Here is a 20,882-nt window from a genome sequence, read left to right as displayed (position 1 = left end):
CTCCAGTTGACATTGTGCATGCCCTCCTGGGCGTATGGGTTTTAAGCAGGGGAGGAATCTTGGATACGAGAAACTGTTGGAGTTTGAGACATACTTGGTCTCCTGTGCAGCTGTTAGTTTCTGATGGGAAAGTATCTCAGCGTATGATCTTACTCTTCTATTAATAGTCTCTTGCCCAGTCTCAGTGGAGGATTGGAATGCATTGTTTTAAAGGACCCTGGAATTGGGTCATTTTTGAGACTACAGAGGGAGAGGAGTCAGTTACAAGCTCAGGAAGAGGAGGTGCTTCTACTGCTGCTTTTCGTGTATGACTGCTGGGGAGTGCTTCTGTGCTGCTCATTGGGTAAGAAGGTAATCATGTAAAAGATGTCCTTATTTCTTCCTTTGTGCCTTTGATTGTGGATTTGGTGAAGGAAGGGTAATTTTGGTCATTGGTCTGGGCTGTGCTCTTCAGAGTACAGAGTACTCCAGTCATGGAATTACTGGCTGTGGTCTGAAGAGTACAGCCCAGACAGTGCATCGCAGGATGTGAGAACCTTGCAGCCACAGCAGCTTTCCTGAAATGCTCATGTATTAATACATGAACAAACTGCCAGTCAAGAAACAATTGTAGTTCGTTTCGCTGAAGTAATGAAACAATGCAGTTGATTAAGGAGTACAAACTTCACCTTTTCACCTTCGTTCTGTTTGAGAATTAGTTCTGTACAGTACATCCACACTCCCAAAATAGCCTCGGACCTCTAGTTCGTGTTGGGATTTATGCATTTTGGTTTTTTTTGGCTGGATCGTTGGTAACTTTTTCTTTTGTATTGTTTTATTCCAGTTGTTAAAATGTTTGGTGTATTATTTTTTTTTCCTGTTAGTAGCTTTTTTTACCTGTTGATTTCAGTTGATTGTAGCTCCTGTTTGAACATTCTGTCTTACGAAAGAGAAGGCCGATTTGTATTATTTGATGAGATGGAAGGAAGGAAAATTTTAGGCATAAGTGACTAGATTAAAACATAAAATGTTACCTTCCTAATTAAAAAAGTAATTTAGTATATTCAGTGTCTTTAATCAGCGATAACCATTTTAGGAGTGTATTTTTTTAAGTTAGAAGCCAGTTGTTTTCCGCTACTTCTTATATGCAGGTGTTCCACAGGAAAAGGAAATGCAGTTCTCAGATTAAGCACTGTATGTAGTTTCTGTTTTCAGAAAAAAAAAACCACCTGTAAGATTGTTCAAATTAGTTTTAGATACGAATATCTTTCCCATGAGTGCCTATTGTTAAGTATTAGTTAAGTATATCCAGTTAGAAAATACTAAATTCCCTGCGCAAATCAAGACCCCCACTTCCCCGAGTAACTGCTGTTTTTTGATAAGAATTTTTCAATTAGTCAGGGTGCTAGTTTTCACAGTAAAAATCTTCCCAGCTATCTTTTTCACAAAAAAAGAAAGTAATGAACAAGAAAAAAGGAGGGAGGAGAAGAACGGTTAAATAATGTATTCTGGTTACTTAACTCTTTTAAATGGAACATGAATGCTTTATTAGTTCAGTGTTAGCTTTCCTTACCCTAAGTTTAATTAGCAGCATTTCTAACATAAAAAGAACTATGTAATCTTTCTAATGAACTTGCATAATTTTCTAATATTTAAACAAAATATTCTGACTGTTGTGAGAGACGGAAAGCAACTGCTACAAGCCTTAAGTAGCTTCTGTTACTTTCTGAACTCTGACTTGGCAGTACAGTTTTGTGAGGAAGGGGCACATAGGGCATGATTGAATGCCTACAAACAGGTGTGTAGTGCCACTTCAGCCATCTGGGGTATTAAAACTACATTCACAGGGCTGGTAGTTACTGTGCGGGACCTGGAGACTTCCTTCTGGAGCAGCATCTGGGATTCGGGTGGGAAATCCTACACTGTCAGCAGTGCCACTAGGCACATATGTTTGGATCCCCATGGTCTCCCAAGTTTTCCCTGGTGTCCTATTGTAATTATATTCTCCCTTTAGCTTTTGAAGGAAGGTGGAGTTGTACTGGGATTATCTTGCTCTCAGCTTCTCCCCCCACTCCTCAAAAACAAAAAAACCCTCAAGAGGCACTGAGAAGGTTTTTTTTTTCCAGAAAGTGTATGTAATTTTAGGCTGTTAATGTTATCCTCTGACCTTACGAAGAATCTGCTGCTGCCTGAAGGGCATCCTTCTAGTTTAGTCTCTTCAGAGTTTAAATGTTCACTCTTTCCTAATTTATTGTATTTTCCTGTATTGAAGTCTGTTCTTTCAGATTCCAGTTCTGTATCTGCTTTAGCTTTCTTTATAGGTTTTCCTAGGTGGCAATAGGGAAGACATGGCCAGTCCAGTATTTCACAATTGTAGGACTCAAGGTGTCCATCTCAGCCATTGGTGGACCACAGCTAAACACCTCACCTTCACCATCTCGGACTTCATTGCAAGACTTTCTTCTTGAGGAGGGTGCCATACAGAGGGTCCACCCAGCAGGGGAAGCATAGCCTGGCAGAACCTGGGTGTTTTTTTTTTTTGGTGTTCAGTTGCTGCTGTCTTGTTGCTTTCAACATAGGGCACAAAATACTAACAGGCAACAAGAAAATGAGATGGCAAACTGAGGAAGGCAGAAGTTAGGAAATACATGATGTAGCAATAATTGACACTGGCCTAGATGATTGTGCTAGACGTGGTATGATTGCATGGAAGGCAGATGCATTTGGGTATCGCATGTGCTGAGAAACCTCGGGTGGGGAAGGCAGATGGGAATTCAGTGTAGTTCTGATACGATTGCCAGGAGTAAACTTGCTGACCTGCTTAGCTTCAGTGCTTAAGCTTCGATTTCATATCAGAGGGTCTCTCTGGATGTAATGGATTGCAGGAACTTCAAAAGGGAGGCAGATTTACAACTGTCAGGAATTGACAGTAATAATGAGGGGAAAAGAAGCATGTTGAAAGAGGTAGGTGCAGCTTCAATTGAGATGCTGAAGAGGTAGATGTTGGTTCAGTTGAAAGGCACCAAAGCCATGGAAGAACAGGAACAACTTAACGTGTTAAATTAGGTAGAAAATGCAGGAGTGGGGTGAGATTAGAAGCAGGAAAAGGAAAGCTGAGTAGCAAGGAAGCAGAGAGATACATGAAGTTGCAGAGTAGTCTCTTACAGAGGAGTGGGAGGATGGGATGCTTTCTGAGCTTGTATATGCCCCAGCATTTTACTAGGCAGTCCCTTTCAGTGCAGTGGGTAGCTTTCTAGCGCTTAGTAGTCATCTGCTTGCTTTTGGAGTAGCAGGAAGGGAGAGAGACAGTATCACGTTATTTGTGTTATTCCTATATTTAGTGTTTATTTGTATTTGGTGGTGAATCGATCAAATATTTCACCTAGCCCGGTTTTGTTTTCTCCAAAATGCACAAGTGACTCATGGTTTCATTGTGTAATAAGTGGATACTAACTCTTCTTTGCTGTTACTTCCCATTTGTTTCCTAGGGATCATTTGCTTGCTCAGGTTAGCATATCTGTTAAGTTTTGTTTCCCATGTTTTCTTGTGGGGAAGCATAGGGGAAGTGAAACAAGGTATATTTTATTCCAGTGTTTCTGTTGCTTTTTGTTCTCTAGCTCTTACCTAAAATTACTTACAACAGAATAAACTAATTAATTCCCTTAGCTTCATGAGAAGTATCACTCCTGTCATCTAGACTGTACGTCCTTTAAAGATGTTCTACTCCTTGTTTATCGATAATAAGGTCTTCATTACTTCCTAATTTTGTACACATACAAGAGAATATTAAGAAACTAATGTTTCTCATGGTACATTATTTCTTCAGCCTTCAGCTAGCTTCTTTGTAGGAATGTGTTATTTGTACATGATGTTTGTGGGTGTTACTAACATACCAGCAGGTGCACTTTGAATATAAATGATTGAGGCTGTTAGATAGCTAGCAGAGGGAATAGTGTTGGGAAAGCTGACCGTGCTTGGGAAATTGTTTTTGGATTATCTCCTCTGATAATTCACTATTGTTGAAAAGTCGCTTTATAGTGGCAAACTTCAGAGAGCTGCTTGTGTGCAGCTGGGACTGAATTTACAGACTACCTTTCTCTGGCTTGCTAAAAAGCTAAGGATTGACAACCCCTTTCATCCTACATTATCCAGTGTAGCTTTTAACTCCACGAAAACTATGTTCACAAATTGATGCTCTGCTCCTTTGGGGTTGGTGCAGAAACATTAAATTGTACTAAAATATTCATATGTGAGTGCATTTAGCTGAAAGCAATTGATGTGCTTTTCCCTAGAGAGAGAAAAAAAATTGCTGTGTGGCCCTGCACTCCAGCAGACACCCTAACCGCGCTTAAGAGTAATTACGTAGCTTGGCCGATCAAAGGTTCTTTAAGTGAAAAAGAAACTGTAGTTGGGATATAGTTTAGTAATGTGTGCTTCTTGAGTGGAACGTACTCAATGCATCGAAGCAGTGCATAGCAGCTAATTGTTTGATATACAGTGTAATATGTATGAACTAATGTCAAGCCAGAAAATACTTTATTGGGTTAATAGCTTGTAATTGGAAGAAATCACTTGTATGAAGCAATTTTCATTACAAAGATTCCTTTCTAATTTCATTGTCCTTTCACTCTTGCAAAGAAAATAAAATACCAGAGCTGCCTTTAAAAAGAGTATGTGTGCCAAAGGGGTTTATTAAACTAGCCTGTTTAAAAGCATGCCACTGGTAGCATGATAAATTGATGTACACTGAAGATTTTCAGTGTAATTCAAAAATTGTCATAAAAATCAATAGTAGCTGACGGCATGCCGGCAAAATGACTACCTCATCTTGTGTTGCACCTGTGGATGCACAGTAGTCTCTTTCAGCAGCATTTAAAGTCACTGTAAGTTGCAACTAAAAACTGTTGTTGTGGTTCTCTTACACAAATGTACCTTAATTGCCCCAAGGCAGCCTAAGGCATTTTAAAATATTCTCACAAATAAAAGTGAAATAATACTACATGCAGCAAATTATTCTGTAAATAATCGGAAGAGTCAGTGTGCACAGGAAAATAACTGCATTGCTATATTGGTAATTATAATCATCCACATATAGCACTCTGGTGACACTTATCCAAGCTGTGTGTAACTGGCTATGTGGATTCTGGAGCCAGCTGTGCAGATTTGCACACGTGAAGACTTGCTGTAGATCCTAATATCTAAGTTGGGTAAGTTTAATGCAGAAATAGGACTTTAGGGGGGATAGTTAAGGGATTTAATTATTTAATGATTAGCATACAATGAGTATGCTACAAGACATAACACAGTCATGTTTGTCGGAAGAAAAAAAAACAACCCAAGGCTACATTAGTACTTCAGATAGCAAATGAGGAGTTGGATTCTTGATTTGGAATCTGGCCCTTTGAATAGGATAAATGTGGGACTTGGAGTTTTGTTTCTTTTTAGGGTTGTTGTGATGCAAATATGTGCTTACAAACTTTGAGGTCTCTGTCAGGGTCCTGGCTCCCACTGGAGTCTTGTGGGTTATTGTGTGGGAGGACAAATGAAACACTTTTGGCCTTTGTGCCAGCAAACTGGCAGAATGAGCTTTGGCTGCTGCTGTGAGAAACCTACTGGGTATGCTGCATGCTCATGCTCCCCGCTTCACATATTCCCATTGCTAGCATACCAGGCCATTTCTGCAACAGCACATCTTTAAGTACGTCCTGATTGCGCCTCCCTGCCCTCTGCTTTGTGCACTCAGGCTGTTTGGTCCATTCAGCTTCCTGTGCTGCGTGTTTCCTCCATTGTGCTCTTTCTTGCTGTTACCTCTCTTCTCTGGTGTCCCTTCCGCTGTGCTGGTGTTCATGATGTACTTCGTGAAAAATAAAGATTTGTGGTATGGCTGTCATGTGTGCAGTAATTATTTCCTGTGTGAAATAAGTTACTGTGAGGCAAGACAATTGTCTTAATCTGAGCCATGCCCTTACACACCAAAAGTTTCCTTGACTTTTAATTGCTTTTGGGACTTAATTTGTATCAGCCGGTGCAGTGAGCCCGTTGGTACAGAATCGGTGTGCTGTTTTGTTATGCCGTTCTCATGTGGCACAGCGCTGGCAGCAGCCCTTCAGTGAAACCTGCCTGTGCACAAGCACCAGGGAGTTGATAAATGCTGCTCCGTGTCCTGGACTTTGATGTAAGTGCCTGTAACTGTAGGCTGTGGATCAGCCACTTGACAGCAGTAATTAGAGCAGCTTCCAGGGATCCAGAAAGCAGGAACTGGAAGTTGGTGTAAAGCCATCTATGCTGGCACCTGAGAGGCATGATCCAGACTGTGATTCATGCGGTTTTGTGCTTTGGCATGGGTCTCCTGCATAGATGAGCTTTGATGAACTCTTTTTTTGAAGATCTCCTTCCAGACCTTGATGTGCTCTCTGCTGCGATGGCAGGCATGTGGCACTCCAGCTGGAAGGGGTGCTGCTCTGGTGCCAGTCTGCTTTCCCTTTTCCTCCCTGACTGATTCATAGTGCTTGGGGCTACAGCCCTGACTTGGGAGTTTGAACGCTAACACAGTAGGAATGGTAGGACTCAGAAAAAGGCATGATAGAAGTGAATGATTTCAGGGGAGATGTGCAAACAAGGATATTACCCTGAAAACTTAGAGATCTGAATTTCTGAGTCATTTATGACCTCTCTGGTTGACCAGTTGAATCTCCTTCCTTGGAGAGCGCTGAACAGTCCTGAATCTTCATCATTCAGACCTTGTGGGTCCTTTGTGTCTCTCCTATGAAACTGTAGAACAGATTTAAACTAAGATGTAAGCGGTGAAATCTTATTTCACAATGCAGAACTATTGGTAAGGGACATGCTGTCCTATGTTCTTCGTATGAAGACGTTCCTGAGGTGGTCTGCTCTCAGTGTTACTGAGCGGGCCGTTAGCTTAGCCACAGAACCAGAGGCCCGGGACCTAGAAGGGTATGGCTTAGATGCATAATAAAGGCTTTTTAGATAAGCCTGGTGATTTATAAATGTCATTTTAATGAAACATCCTTGTCTTTCCTAGATATTTTAATAGAATATACACGTAGGCATCTGGCTCCTGGTTAGCTGGATGCTTTCCAAGGACTGAACTTGACAATGTTAAACAGACTGATAAGAGTATCTGGTAGTCTAGATGACTGGCACTTAATGAATTGCTCTAAAAAAAAAAATATAATCACATTACAGTAATGTGTTTTAAAAAAGTATTAAAATGGCATTAAAGACTATATGATGTTAGAATAATTTCTCCTGTAACATCTGTTCTTTTATTTGGTATAATTAAAATACTGCATTCTTACTATGATTCTTATATGGACATATTATATTACATTGCAGCTGCGGTTCAAATGGGTTGACCTCTAATAGTAATCTACTCAGTAAAAAGCTACCGAGGCTAAGAAATTTCTGAGTGTCTTCAACAGCTGTGTCTTTTTGTGGAAATACATAGACTAGGTTCTGTGTTTCAATTTCAAAGCAAGCCTTTATAATAGGAAATACTTTATTCCTGCTGTTTTCCCTCCCCTTCAATTTTTACAGGAGATAGCTTTTGTAGAAAAGCTTCATAAAAATTTATTTATCTATTCCTGTTTAAAAGCTGATGTAATAGGTGAAATCTGTAGCTGTAGAAACGTCAGAAAACAATAATCTTTTTTTCCTTTAATTTATATAATGACTGTCAGGCCTGTATGGAACAAGCAGTCTGCGTGGTCTCTGTATTTGAACACCTTCATTTGCCAGCCTCTTTTGTAGGTCTGTGCCTGTTCCACAGCTGTGCTTTGTTCTGCATGTTAAAAGCCACTTAACTGTAATGCACATCTTCAGTTGCACAGGGAAAAGATTTTTTTTTTGACCCCCTTACCCTCGCTGGCCTCAAAAATAATTTCTTGAATTAGATTTCTGTGTTCTTAAAGATGGACTAACTTTGGTATTTTTAAAAAAGAAATTCTGTTAGCATTTGAGGTTGCGTCTTCTCCAAACATTGTATAAATACCACCTTTTAATTGGTTTTGACAGACAATCTCCTGACTAGCTTTGTGTGTTAGTTTCCTCTTGCTGAATGAGTTGGTGAGAAGTACAGCCTTTGTTTCATCTTCTGTAGAGTTAGGTAGCTAAACAGTACAGGCTTGACTGCTACTTGGACTCCTTTGGTGGTGGGAAAACTGTCACGGAGCTGAAAATAGACTTAGTTTTGGATAGATTGTAGCCTGGGTGACTTTCAGCCTGAGGGGAAAAAATACTTTTCTGCTGTGAATTAAAGCTGTCGATAGAGATCTCTTTGCGTACACAGTTCTGTCTCTTTTCAATACAAGTCTCTTTGGAGATGCTGGATTGGGACCCCCAAAGTATAAAGATCTACTCCGTGTTGTTGCCTCCTTGGGAAGTGCTTCTTTACTCACCCTGAGCAGGAGCTGATAGTGAATGGAGGAAGAAAAGCTTCAGGGCGTATGAGGATTGAAGGTTGGGGTGAATAATAGAAACTATCACAACAAATGTATGGTGCACTAGCCCACCGCAGTATCTGAAGGGTTTTATCCTGCCACATAGGGAACTTTTTAAAGATTTCAAGACCTGGATTTCAGCATTGTGCATTCTGTCTTAAAGGATCCTAGGGGCTTCAAGCAAAAAAGCCTGGGTTTTCTCTTCAGGCGACTGCATTATCCATTTGTAGGTTATATGTTCCTTAATATTTGCATTGGGAATCTCCAGGGCCATGGGTAACACTGATCGCCCTGTCTTCTAGCTGAGCAGCAGTCTTGTGCGTTCAGGTCTTATGTTTGATGCAGACCTTTTGGGGTTTTTTTGTGGGTTTTTTTTTCTTCCTCTTCTCCTCCCCTCTCTCATCTATCTTTGCCAGATGCCTCTTTGGGATTCTCATTTTACAGTTGCATTGCATGCCCAAGTGGGGAAGGCAACCAATCATCAGCTGTCTTTAATATTGAAAACTACTGTAATGTAAAAACTACTGCATGTAATTGATTCTGAGTAAGGTTTAGTGAGAGCTTACTGAAACTATGTCGTGGGTACCAAAAATGTCTCATTTTTGTTTTTTTCTAGGAACTTTATATTGCCGTGGGAATATCTGGAGCAATCCAACACTTGGCTGGAATGAAAGACAGCAAGGTATATAAAGATGGATGTGCTAGAAAAGATTTTTGAGGAAGGAAATGAGTTTACTTTCTTGCTTTTACATCAGTACTTTAGCCAGTTTTCCAGTTTTTTTGAATGTTAAAATTGCCCATTTGTCTGCTTCTTTAAAACATGCTAGCCCTCTAAGCCTTGCCAATAAAAAATATTGTGGCAAAACATCTAACACAGTAGAAAAAACATTGCACTACAACCCAAAGTGGTAAGTAGAAGCAGCTAATTGACTTTTTTCTAAAATAAACAACAACCAAACCCACAAAAAACCACACATGCCTGCATTCTATACAATAGTTCCATTTGCGTTTATTTCAGAGTATGACATATTAATTCATGCATAACAATGTGCAATTTGAATTATGAACTTACTATTCCATAAAGTAAAAGATGTCTCTGACATTCTTGCATTTAGCCATTCAAATGGAAACCTATTATAAAATGGCAGTAAAACTTTAAAAGGTTTAACTCATTAGTTGCCAAAGCAAATAATCTGAAATAGGGATTGCCAGTTTGGCCCACAGTACAGTGTTTGTACAGAGGAGTAGAATTGCCTGCTGAATCATACTATTGAATGCCAAGCATCAGAAACTGTAGGTTGTCCTGCCTCCCTGTTAGTAGTTTTAGAAAAAGGATATATATATATATTTTTCTATTCCCAGGGAGTGAACTTAACAGTTTCTGGCAGAAACCAAACGCAGAACTTTGAATAGCTTATAAAACTGAGGAAAAGGTTTGCAAAACGTTACAGGCAGATCCTTGTGTTTAACCAATGATAGACCAGTGGGTTTATGGGACTGATAATTGTCCTCACAAGCCAGCCTGTGTGGTAGGACAGTCTGTGCTTTCTTACAATGTAGTTCTTTTTGCATATATTACTTAAGTATCTTTTGGGCAAAGTCACGTAAGCTGGATTTGGCATACAGCACCTTTTTTGGGGCCTCAGTCTTCTAAAGTCAGGGACTCAATTGGTGTCAGCATTAGTTGACACAACGAGAAAAAACAACTGAAATTAGAAATGAAGGATGAATGATGGGCAGGGATATGAAGGTCACTAATGAGCAGTGTGAATAATGGTATCTGTAGCGGTGTGTGCTCACTGGTCTTCGTGCAACGGTATCTTCGGCTCACAGTGCAGCAACAGGGAGACAACAGGGACTGTCAGGCGGTGGGAGAGTCCGTGAGAGCAGCACGGGTGCAGTACTACCACAGTCACCCATGGCTGCCTCTGGACCCTGCTAGCATCTGATGGGCCACAGGATGGAGAATGTCTGGGTTCTGAGGCGTTCGGTCTCCAGCTGTGCTTTTGGGCGAGGGGAAGATGGGCAGGTGGGGTTAGTATCAGCCGTTGGCTGAGAACTCTGTATTTTAAGCTGCTTAAAACTTGGTCTGACTCTGTTTTGTATTTCTCTCTCCTGCCTTATCTCAGTCAAGACTACCAGCAATACTGGGAGCCTGTTACTTTAAGTGTCAGAATTACCTTTGATATAAAACAGTATAAAAACATTGGGCAGCACTATTGTCCCATACTGCAACAGCAAAACCTCAGCTTGTTTTGGCTCTTCCAATGCCACGTTTGGTATTCTGAGATGTTCTTGTATAGGAAATAAGGACAGATGGAATTTGTTGATAGGAGATGCATACTTTGCAATTTAATTTCTCCCATCTATCGTAGTTTTTCTAGTGTAAACAAATGTGTGTATTGTAAAGTTCAGTCTTATTTGTGTTTGAAATGTGTTCTGCTTTCCTTTTAGCCCAAGCCTGTAGGTGTTGTAGTTACTGAAAAGATCCAGTTTTTACAAATAAAGAATTACGCAGCCATGGGAACTTTCTGGAGTGTCCCCCGTCTTCCCTCAGCACTGAATTATCTGGCATTGTGAACTGGCACACTTCAGCATAAATCTTCCAAAGCAGTCAGATGCTTTCTACCAAGTGAAATGTATAATTTATTTGTCCTTTTATAGCAAGCTAGAAAATGCAGCTTTTGAGGAGACCTGGAGAATCGTCATTGCTTTCTTTCCTTATTTTTACTTCCCTTGTGAGGCAGCTACAGTTTCTTTTCTTTCGAAGAGATTTAACTTGCAAATCTCTGTTGCAAGCAAGGTGATGCTTTTGCTTCTTACCATGAAAAGTCTGATTTAGTGATGAGGTAGAGAACCAGATCTTACTAAAAAGTTACTTCAGCTACTGGAGACAGAGGAAGGACTAGGCTGCCAAACTAAAGCTTAAGACAGTTTTACAACCAACAGGTGTTAAATCATTTTGTGATAAGGACAGAGCTGGCAGCCCCCAAAGTGTCATCAAGTGCTGGCCTCAGCGTTTGCCCCTGCGGATGGTTCTGTGGAGTGTGGCAGGGCCTCAGAGTACGGGTGGAAAAAGCCTTTGCTGAGCTAATGGCCTCCGGTGTCAGCCTGGGTTTTGCTTCCTGCGCTGTAGAACTGTCAGTGGCGGCTGGCATTTGCAAATGGGGGTAAACTCCAGGGAAAATATTTCAGGGGAGGCATGACTGGAACTTGCAGGTTTCTGGCTGTGAGCTGGCAAGAGGGCAGCAGCCCAGCTCTGCTGTAGGTGCTTCCTTCTTGCATATACGATGTGGTCCTTCTTTATAGTGAGTCACAGGATACAAATGGCCTGTGAAGCAAAAACATTTCTGTGGGTCTGAAACCAGGATTTGCAAACTTTTATCTTTGAGTTACTGCCACTAAGTGTATGCTACTGAGCCATTAATTTTGCTGGACAAGTACATTCAGTGGAAGGAACAAAAGAGAGACATGAGCTGTGGCTCCCTGGGAATGGCAGGTAAATGTATCAAATAACTGTTGGGGTAAAGCTGTCCCAAGGAGTCATGTTGCCTTCAATCTGACCGAGTTCAGCTGGCAGCGCTGAGGTGGAAGTCTGGTTTAGACTGCCTGCTCGGTGTAAAGTTCATTTTATGAGCTGTTGTCTTTTTTTTCCTTTTTCTCCATCCTTTATGGAGTGCTCCCCATCCTGTTGCAGGTTTTGATGTGGACAGCCGCACTTATTTTGCTGGAAGCTGTCACAGAGAGTTAGAGAATGATTGACTTGTATGGCAGAGTTTAAACCAAGCCAGACCTTTTCTGGACTGTGGTGTTGGGACTTTGATCACACCTGTTCTTCTGCTGTGTGACAAACCAAATGATATGTTCCATAGTAGGTACGGAGGCCTTTAGCCATGGCTTTATTGTACTTGCTTTAAAGGCTACCTCGAGTTATTTCTGTTAATGGCTTAGATCTTGCAGATAATATTTTGCAATTTTTTTCTAGACTCTCTCCAACAGGGAAGGATAGCCTGGATGTATGCAACAAGCAGGGAAGGGAGGGTTTTTTTGGTTGGTTTGTTTTTTTGAGGTGGAAAGGAAATGTTTGTTAAATGCCGTGATGCGCATTTTCTGCTTCTAGGGGCTTGGAGAGGGTTTAGCTCGTGTTTCCTGGATAGGGCGTGGCACTGTCATCCGGCCCTGGATGTTAATCCAGTCCTAGATGTTAATCCAGTGTCTCTGTTCACACGCTGCTTTGCTGTCGCTTGCAGACCATTGTTGCCATTAACAAGGATCCGGAAGCTCCAATTTTCCAAGTGGCAGACTATGGACTGGTGGCAGACCTGTTTCAGGTGAGGCTCAGCTGGGACGTGTGTGGGGCAACTGTTTCAGAGACCCACCATCTTAGATAATACAATCTAGGGAGTGTTAAAGGTGTCTCTGTGAGGGTATGTGCTTTGGGTCATTTTGTGCAAGAATTTGCCTTCTGATTTCATCGTTTTCACACTCAAAATTCAGTCCCTGCAAGTAGCAGCAGTGTGTGCGCTGGGGGGTGTCACAGCCAGCCTGCCTTTGTTCTGTTTCCTGAACATGAACCGTTTTGCGCAAGAACTGCACGTAGGTGCTTCTGTGTATTCGTAAGCTTCATAAAGTATGACAGCACCGCGTTGGCAGGAGGAGGTTTTGTGTTTTCCTGGGCTTGCTGCCTTACTGATGCCCGTGAGGAGCTTGCAGTTCTCTCCGAGCTGTGAGCCAGACCGTGCCCACCAGTGCCTGTGCCTCACGTGTGTGAGCCGCCTGCGTTGAGTGGCGGGAGCTTGTAGTGGCTCTGTGACGAGGCGTGGGCAGCAGCTCTGCCAGCACTTAATGCCATTCCTGAAATAATGCCCGCTGGCTCAGCGGCGAGCACAGGCCCTTCCGTAAGCCAGAGACAGTCCCATTCTGAAGAAACACCATGTAGACAATTTCCTTAATAAATTTTGTACGAATGCATTATTTCCACCTAATGGAAATGTAGCACTCTTAAATAATTAAGAGGCTTTATTCAGCAGGAGAGAAGTGGGGAGTGCTGTGAGCTGGGGTGACCCACAGCCCCTGGAGTGCTGTGCAGGGCAGGAGGGGTGGGAGGGTGGGGAGTGACTGGGGGGTTGGGTGCTGCACATGGAGAGGTTGGGGGGAGGCGGGGGGCAGAGGGGGAGCATGCACTACCCTGGCACTGGTGTTCGCAGGCAGTGCCCGAGATGACGGAGCTCCTGAAGAAGAAGTGAGGGATGGCGATGGACCCCGCACTGCAGTCCCTAAGGGCAAATAAAGGCTTGTACTGGAAAGAGGGGGCCGCTGTGGTACTTTTGGGGCGGGCAGTGGGGTAGCGCGCGGCGTGGTGGTGGGGTGGAAGACAGGCAGGAGGGGAAGGGAATGAAGAAGGGCTATGAGGCAGTACAGGAGCCGGTACGTTTGTCAGTGTTTATTCCCAGCCCCACTCAGCCGCTGCGTGGGGTCAGGCCAGGCCGGGGGGCCAGGCTGTCCCGCAGCTCCGTCCTGCCCCCGGGCGCCGTGGGGGGCCGGGCCCTGCACTGCTGGAAGGGCCACGGTGCCCGGGAGCACCGCCCGGCTGGGGCAGGACAGGTCCCTCGTCTGTCCCCTGTCCCCCCAGGCACTGTGGGTCGGTGTTGGCCTAAGACTGCTGGAAGGGCCCTCGTGCTGCAGAAGACACAGTAGGGCCCGGCTGGCCCAGAGGCGACGCTGGCTTCGCCCTGGGCTGGCGGCTGCTGCGGGGGAGGCCGCGGCTTTCACGGCTTTCCTGCAGTGCTGTCGCCGTGCCCGTGGCAGCCTCGTGCCCCAGCACAGCGATGAGCGCATGCCCAGAGCGGCCCTACGCCTCCGGAACCCTGCCCAGCCGCGGCTCTGGGGGCCCCAGCGCCCCGTACTTCTCATCGATGGCCGGGGCGCCCTGCGGGCAGGTGATGAGCGGCTTGAGCTGGAAGACGTCAAGGCTCTCCTGGTTCTTGCGGTTGTAGACGCTGAGCCGGTGGCCCAGGTCAGGGCTGGCCCCCGCCGAGCAGGCTGGGCTGGGCAGCTTCAGGTTGACGGGATCCAGCCCCTTCTGGGCCAGGCAGGCCTCTTCCGACAGGGACGACAGCAGCTCCTGCACCATGGCCTGGGCTACCCGCTGCTGCGCGGGCACCAGGTCGGCCTGTGGGCCGGCACCGGCCTTGGCAGCGTCCTCGCTGCAGTCCGGGGAGGAGCCCAGCGTCTGGCTGATCTCGCTGCAGGCCTGGGTGCCCGAGCTGACGGTCGACCGCGAGGCGCTGCCCGAGGTGATGCTGGCCGACGTCCCGGTGCTGCCCAGGCGCATCGGCACCTCCACTGTGAAGAGGTCGGAGGAGATGTTGGGGCGATGGACGTCGATGGCGGCGGTGGTGACCATGCAGATGGCTGCTTCGGGGATGCCACTGTCTGCAGGGAACAGAGCAGAGAGGCAGCTGAGCGCCCCGCGGGGTAGCCGCGTCCAGGGGCTCCGCAGGCCGCACAGCCCCCTCGGCTTACAGAGCTGCCCTGACACCTACAGATATATATCACCGTATGTATAACACGGGTGCATTTATATATAAATAACACCACGTACCTCCAGCTGTGTGTGTGTATCTATATGTAATGTTCTGCATATGGGGGGGGGGGGAGAAAGTGTATATGAAGTGATATGTTCAGGTATGTATACCTGCATACCCCAACCCCTTTATTTAAAGCTATCTATCTCCCTGTGTTTAGATCACACATCTTTTATATAGCCAGATATATATATGCACCCTTATTAGAGAGGGCTAGTTATCTATAAATAGTATCACATACATCTATACAGGTGTACACAGATCCAGCTTGTAAATTATACATATACACATAACACATGGTAGGTACACTTCTTGCTACTGATCTCCAAGTTTGTTACGGGGCTCTATATATAATACCATATACTTACATATATGTGCATGTACATATAAATATGTATGCATAAATAAAATACATAGGGGTGTATATATAGGGATATACAGATACAATACATTATACCTATACTTGAGCACACACACAAAATTATGTATGTATGTATATACACAGACACTCGCACATCCATGTCCTTTTCATCTGTCTTTTTAAACATACACAAATACTGTATTATCTATATATGCATGCACATATTCTTTCTAGCTAAATCTAGTTTATGTGTATATAGACACAGTCTCACCTTTTTTTTCCTCTGTATATATGGGGAATTTATAGATAGAGATGTAGATTTATAATATATTTTACCTGTATGTGATATACATATACTACAGAATACTTATAAAAACTTAAAGTATTAGTCATACCTTTTAATATATGATACATAACATCTATTGGTTATACACACATATACCCCCTTATGTATTTTTATATAGGCTCATATACATTATACCTACGTACACATTTTTTATATGTACTACATAAAAATATTATGTATATACACAACCACAGAATCACCTTTATAGATCTTTACATATATATAGAAATGTACATATATTCATATGCACATGTAAGTATATATCCATGTGTATATATGTGGGGATATACATAAGACATTATACCTATGTACATACACAGACCCTGTCTCTCACACATACCTGTGTTTCTCACACACGAAAAACCAAGATACCTTTTATAAGCACCTACATCCTCCCTCCTATGTATTGCAATGCAGGTTGTATCTACAGGGATATAAATATGTAACACATTATACCCCACATATGTAGAACCATACACTTACACTTCTATTATGTTACTTATACATGGCTATATATGTATATAGGGCCATGTGTATTTATATACGGAGCTATAAATATGTAATACACGCCTAGATACATTTTGTTACATCTATAATATATACACATATATTCAGGCCATCTTTCCTCCTCTCACACATCCCTTCACATGTATCTTTATACATTTTAATGTATTTAATATATGTATTTAGATAAAGTATGTATATACAGACACAGCCTCACACATATGTATGTAAAGACATATCTTTACATATATGTATATAGTCACAACTTTATACATATATAATGTCATATATATGGGGATATATGTATGGAGATACATATATGATACATTATGCTCATATGTTCATATTGTTACTTCTGCCTTTGTGCATATATGTGGGATATACACCTGTAATACATAATTGCTTTATATGCATACACATATACACACACATTTATATATATATAATATGTATAGATTATACACAGATACATCCTCATATATATGTATCTTTTTATATGTGTCTGTTCTACTTTGTGTATACATACTATCTATATAGGGGTATATATATGGGATAGATGCATATAATATATTATACTTACATGCATACACATATATACCTATCTTCTCTATGTGTACATGTATATGCAGACAGACTTTTAATATAGCCCTATGTATATATGAGAATCTATATAATACATTACACGTACACACATGTGCGCACACACACGTATGTACATACGTACATGACATTTCAGGTAACTGAAGGGGGGAGGCATGTACACGCCTGCCCAGCATGCACTTACCGTGCCGCTCCAGCCCTCCACCCCTCCCCGCCGGGGCAGCCCCACCAGGCCGCTGCCCCCTGCCCCCCCTCCCCGGGCCGCTGCCGGGGTGGCCGCCTGGCGCCTGAGCTCAGGTCAGGGGCCGTGCGGCCGCAGGGGCTTCGTACCACTCGGTTTAACCTGGCGGAAGGGTTCCCAGCACGGTGCCGGGCGAAGCCAGCTCCCCACATCTTTTCGGGTTTTTGTCCACGCTGCTCACTCTCGGGCCCATCTGCACCGCTCTGCAGACTGGGCAGCCCAGCGGGGGGGAACTAACCTCTCCCGGCTCTCCAAACCGTTGCCTTCAGCAAGAGCAAACCTGTGGTCCTTCAACCTTCAGAAAATTCCTTTTAATACAAACTTGCACGGAGCAAACGAGATGCCACGGTGGGTTTCACGTCCAGGATGGATCTACATCACCGTTCGGTCTCGCCTGGTTTACAGCACACAGCACAATGCAAAAAAGCAGTTCACCGTTACATTTTCCAGCAAAACTTACCACTGCTAGGCTCATTGTAGTACCGACTGATGTAATTATTCATGTCATCCTCTGGAAAAACAGAAAGGCAGCTGTTAGAAAACCATTTATTTGATTAAGGGGTTGAAATCCCACCCTGTTAAAGGCTCTCCTCTGCTCTGCACGCCCGGGGCACCACCTTTTGTGTGTTTCTAGGTCAGAACAGGTGTGATTTGGCAACACACCCCACCCACCCCGTGGCTGCAGCCAAAATAAGGGTTATCATTTATTGCAGTTCTTTATGGCAGCAGCCTGGGAATGAGGCATGCTGGGTTCCACAGAACACATGCTCTGGACCTTTCCAGAGAGTGACGCAGGGCTGACCAGTTTCCCCGGCCCGGCTTCTCGCCACCTGGAAAGCCGAGCCTAACACTGGCCTTTTTCTGGCGGCAGGGCCCTCCCCTCCCCAAGGCGGCACAAGGACAGAGCTGGCCTTTACCCCGATGGGCTGAACCGCAGGCACCAGCACAGGTGTTACAGTTGTAACTGGTAACTGTACAGTTACGCCACAGAGTTGTCTAAAAAGAGAGCCAGACAAGCCAGCTCTCCAGCACTTGTACATCCATGTAGTTTTAATGGTAAATCCGTAATTCTAAAAATAATGTCTTTTTTTTTTTTCCATTCAGAAAGAATACAGAGTTACCTCATTGTATATTACTCATACATGTGTAATAAATAGTATAACATTAACATCACATTATCTGTTGGCTTAAAACATACCATAAAGATTTTTACGAGTCAGGGGTGTAGTATGTACATGAGAGCTACACCTGAACGTCCATAACGGTAAGACAGACATGAAGACGTGACACAAAAGGGAGAGCAGCAGCTATATAGCACAGACAGCTTTTAGGTGCTGCAGATGACAGTGGGATTTCCTGTGACCCTACAGAACACAGAACACTTTAAGGCACTGAAAAAGAAAATAACAAACTCCTCTTGATGCAATTCTGAGCAGAATGCAAATAATGCTGCTAGGAAGACAGTACCGGCAATCGAGGAAGAATGTCAAGCTTACAAGCAACCTGACCTGCCCAATTTGCGGTCTATGGCGCACTCTAAAAGCATCTTCTCCTTTTAAGTGCTCTTTTTGATACCATGTTTCAGAGAACCATGCTCATCCCTTTGAGCCAGATTTCCTTCATCCCCCTGGGTCTGTGTGGCTACAGTCCTGCCTCTTCACAGCACATTGCGGTTTGCAGGTGAAAGAAACAGATGTTTTCTGGGGAACACTTTCTCCACACAACATGACCCAAACCACCAAGCACTCTGTACCTGAAATAGCTGCACTCGTAAGAAGGCAATCTAACCTGACACTGAAAGGCAACATGGTGGTTTTCCTGGTTTCATTGGATCTTAAAAGCTTTTTTGGCCCTTGTTGATCTTTAAATGCCTGCAGTCAGAGGTGTGCTTTGTGCTAATGTCTGAGTTTACAAAAGAGGCCTCAGAGTAGCTCAAGGCAATGCCGCTGAATTAGGAGTACATTGCAAGGCTTTTCAGCTACCTGCTACTAAAATACACTTCATTTCAATCATGCATGATTTATACTCTAAATGCCACCAAACCTGCCAGCCTGTATAGATACAGGCGTGGAACCTTCAGCTACCGTCAGAAAATACCCGCCTAGCTGTGTTTCTGGTGATGCACTTCCAGCATATTTAAGTTAGAGTCTAATTCGAAGCAGAGAAACGAGGAAAACAGAAGTAGTTTGCCCTGGATGAGGGCATGTTCTGGCACATTCTGCATGTGGGGGTTGCCCCTCCTCATCACCTGCCAAAAGCACACACAGCGCACTCCGGGCAGTGACTGGGGGTCTGGGTGCTCGTTTCCCTTGGCTCTCCTCAAAATCTGCCCCAAACGCCAAGAGGGATGCTTTGCACCAAAGACAGAAAATGACTTGGAAAAGTTGTTCATCTGCTTCTCATGCCTTACGGCAAGGCGCAAATCAAGTCTTCCTTGGGATGGCACACACTTACTGCCCGGCTGTCCGCTGTCAACCAACAGAATGTACCAGGGCATGATTTTCAAACCCATCAGCTGCTTTCAAGCCAATTTAGCAAGGAGATCCAGACCACTCGTCATATCAGCAGAGGCCACTGCTCAACACCTGCAGAGGAAACGCCGTAACGCACCTGCTCAGAGCCTCTGAGCGGTGAGCAAAGTCACCAGCCCTCCTGGCTGTGCGTGCAACCACTTGCACCCAAGATCAGGAGAGCTGCCTGGCTGCCCCCTTCAATGTTATTATGTGATGGCCTTATTACTGTAATGGTTTGACATTGCTTATCTATTTATCTATAAATTATATATATATATTTAAATATATACCCATGTGCATGTAAAATATAAAATACATGTATTTTTACCTCAAATAGTTTCTTATTAATAAAAAACAATGAAGAGTAATGGAATAACAGTGGCAGAATAAATATTTTAAAAACAGATTAAGTTTCTGAATCATTACCTTAAAGCAAACTGACTATTAACAAACTCATCTTAGCCATATGGGAGTCTCAGCTGCTTTGGGCATAAAAGGCTACAAACAATTGCAGTTATCTCTCATTAAATTCTAGATTGCTGAAGGCAAGCAGTTTAAAAAAACTGCCACAAATATGCAACTGAAAGCAACTATTTGTGCATATAAAATATATAAAAAGTGCAGCACTACACATTACTGCGGAACACTGCTTAAGTACTTTATGCTGATATACAAAGAGACAAGGTCCTGCTGCAGTCCAGCAGGGTCAGGAGTGCAATGACATTTGCAGCTGGTGGCATGTAGGAAGTTCGCATGAGCAAGCAGGGGTGACCAGTTTCTACAGGAGGGGCAGATTGCTTGTATTATTTAAATTCTACATAGCGTTTTCTGCTGTCAAGTGTATTTTAGTTTCATTTTTCATAGTTTCCCTATTTTTTTAAAACATTTTTTTTCTTGTTTCTGCCACCCTGGTATTTTCAGGATCCAGAAGACTTGATTTTCCTAGAAATAAACCCACCTCTTCAAATACACAGCAACATTACCTGCACTTCCCTTTCCAGAAGATAAACTTTCCATTTAAAAGTCTTTGGCAATAACAGTGTTGAAATGGTTTTCGTAGGAAATTAATGAACTGGCAACAAGTAGAAAGAAAAAGCATTTCCCTCTTATTTCCTCTGGAAATGGCAATCTTAGGAAAATGTCTATGGATGGTGATTGGGATCCTTTGCTACATGCACCAGGAGGAATCACAAAATCATTTATTTAGGTTAGAGAAGACCTTTAAGATCATTGAGTCCAACTGTAAACCTAACACTGCCACCAAACATGTCCCTAAGTGCCACGCCTACACA

The 20,882-nt window shown here is 43.3% G+C and overlaps 2 protein-coding genes across 4 annotated transcripts in view; one reads left to right on the top strand and one right to left on the bottom strand.

Moving 5' to 3' along the window:
• Window positions 1-13,744, top strand: part of ETFA (electron transfer flavoprotein subunit alpha) — a 30,887-nt gene extending 17,143 nt beyond the window's left edge. The window contains exons 10-12 of the mRNA XM_040600512.1: window positions 9,055-9,120; window positions 12,689-12,769; window positions 13,646-13,744. Of these exons, the coding sequence (XP_040456446.1) occupies window positions 9,055-9,120; window positions 12,689-12,769; window positions 13,646-13,684 (186 nt within the window). The 3' untranslated portion in view covers window positions 13,685-13,744. The remainder of the gene's footprint in view (window positions 1-9,054; window positions 9,121-12,688; window positions 12,770-13,645) is intronic.
• Window positions 13,647-20,882, bottom strand: part of TMEM266 (transmembrane protein 266) — an 86,660-nt gene continuing 79,424 nt past the window's right edge. For all 3 annotated transcript variants that reach the window (XM_040600506.1, XM_040600509.1, XM_040600508.1), the window contains 2 exons: window positions 17,538-17,588; window positions 13,647-14,873 (listed from right to left, as the gene is read on the bottom strand). In XM_040600506.1, coding sequence (XP_040456440.1) covers window positions 14,290-14,873; window positions 17,538-17,588 — 635 coding nt within the window. In that variant the 3' untranslated portion in view covers window positions 13,647-14,289. The remainder of the gene's footprint in view (window positions 14,874-17,537; window positions 17,589-20,882) is intronic.

This window comes from Falco naumanni, chromosome 7 (assembly GCF_017639655.2).
Source record: "Falco naumanni isolate bFalNau1 chromosome 7, bFalNau1.pat, whole genome shotgun sequence".
Classification (NCBI taxonomy): domain Eukaryota; kingdom Metazoa; phylum Chordata; class Aves; order Falconiformes; family Falconidae; genus Falco; species Falco naumanni.
This window is presented reverse-complemented; position numbering and strand designations above follow the sequence as displayed.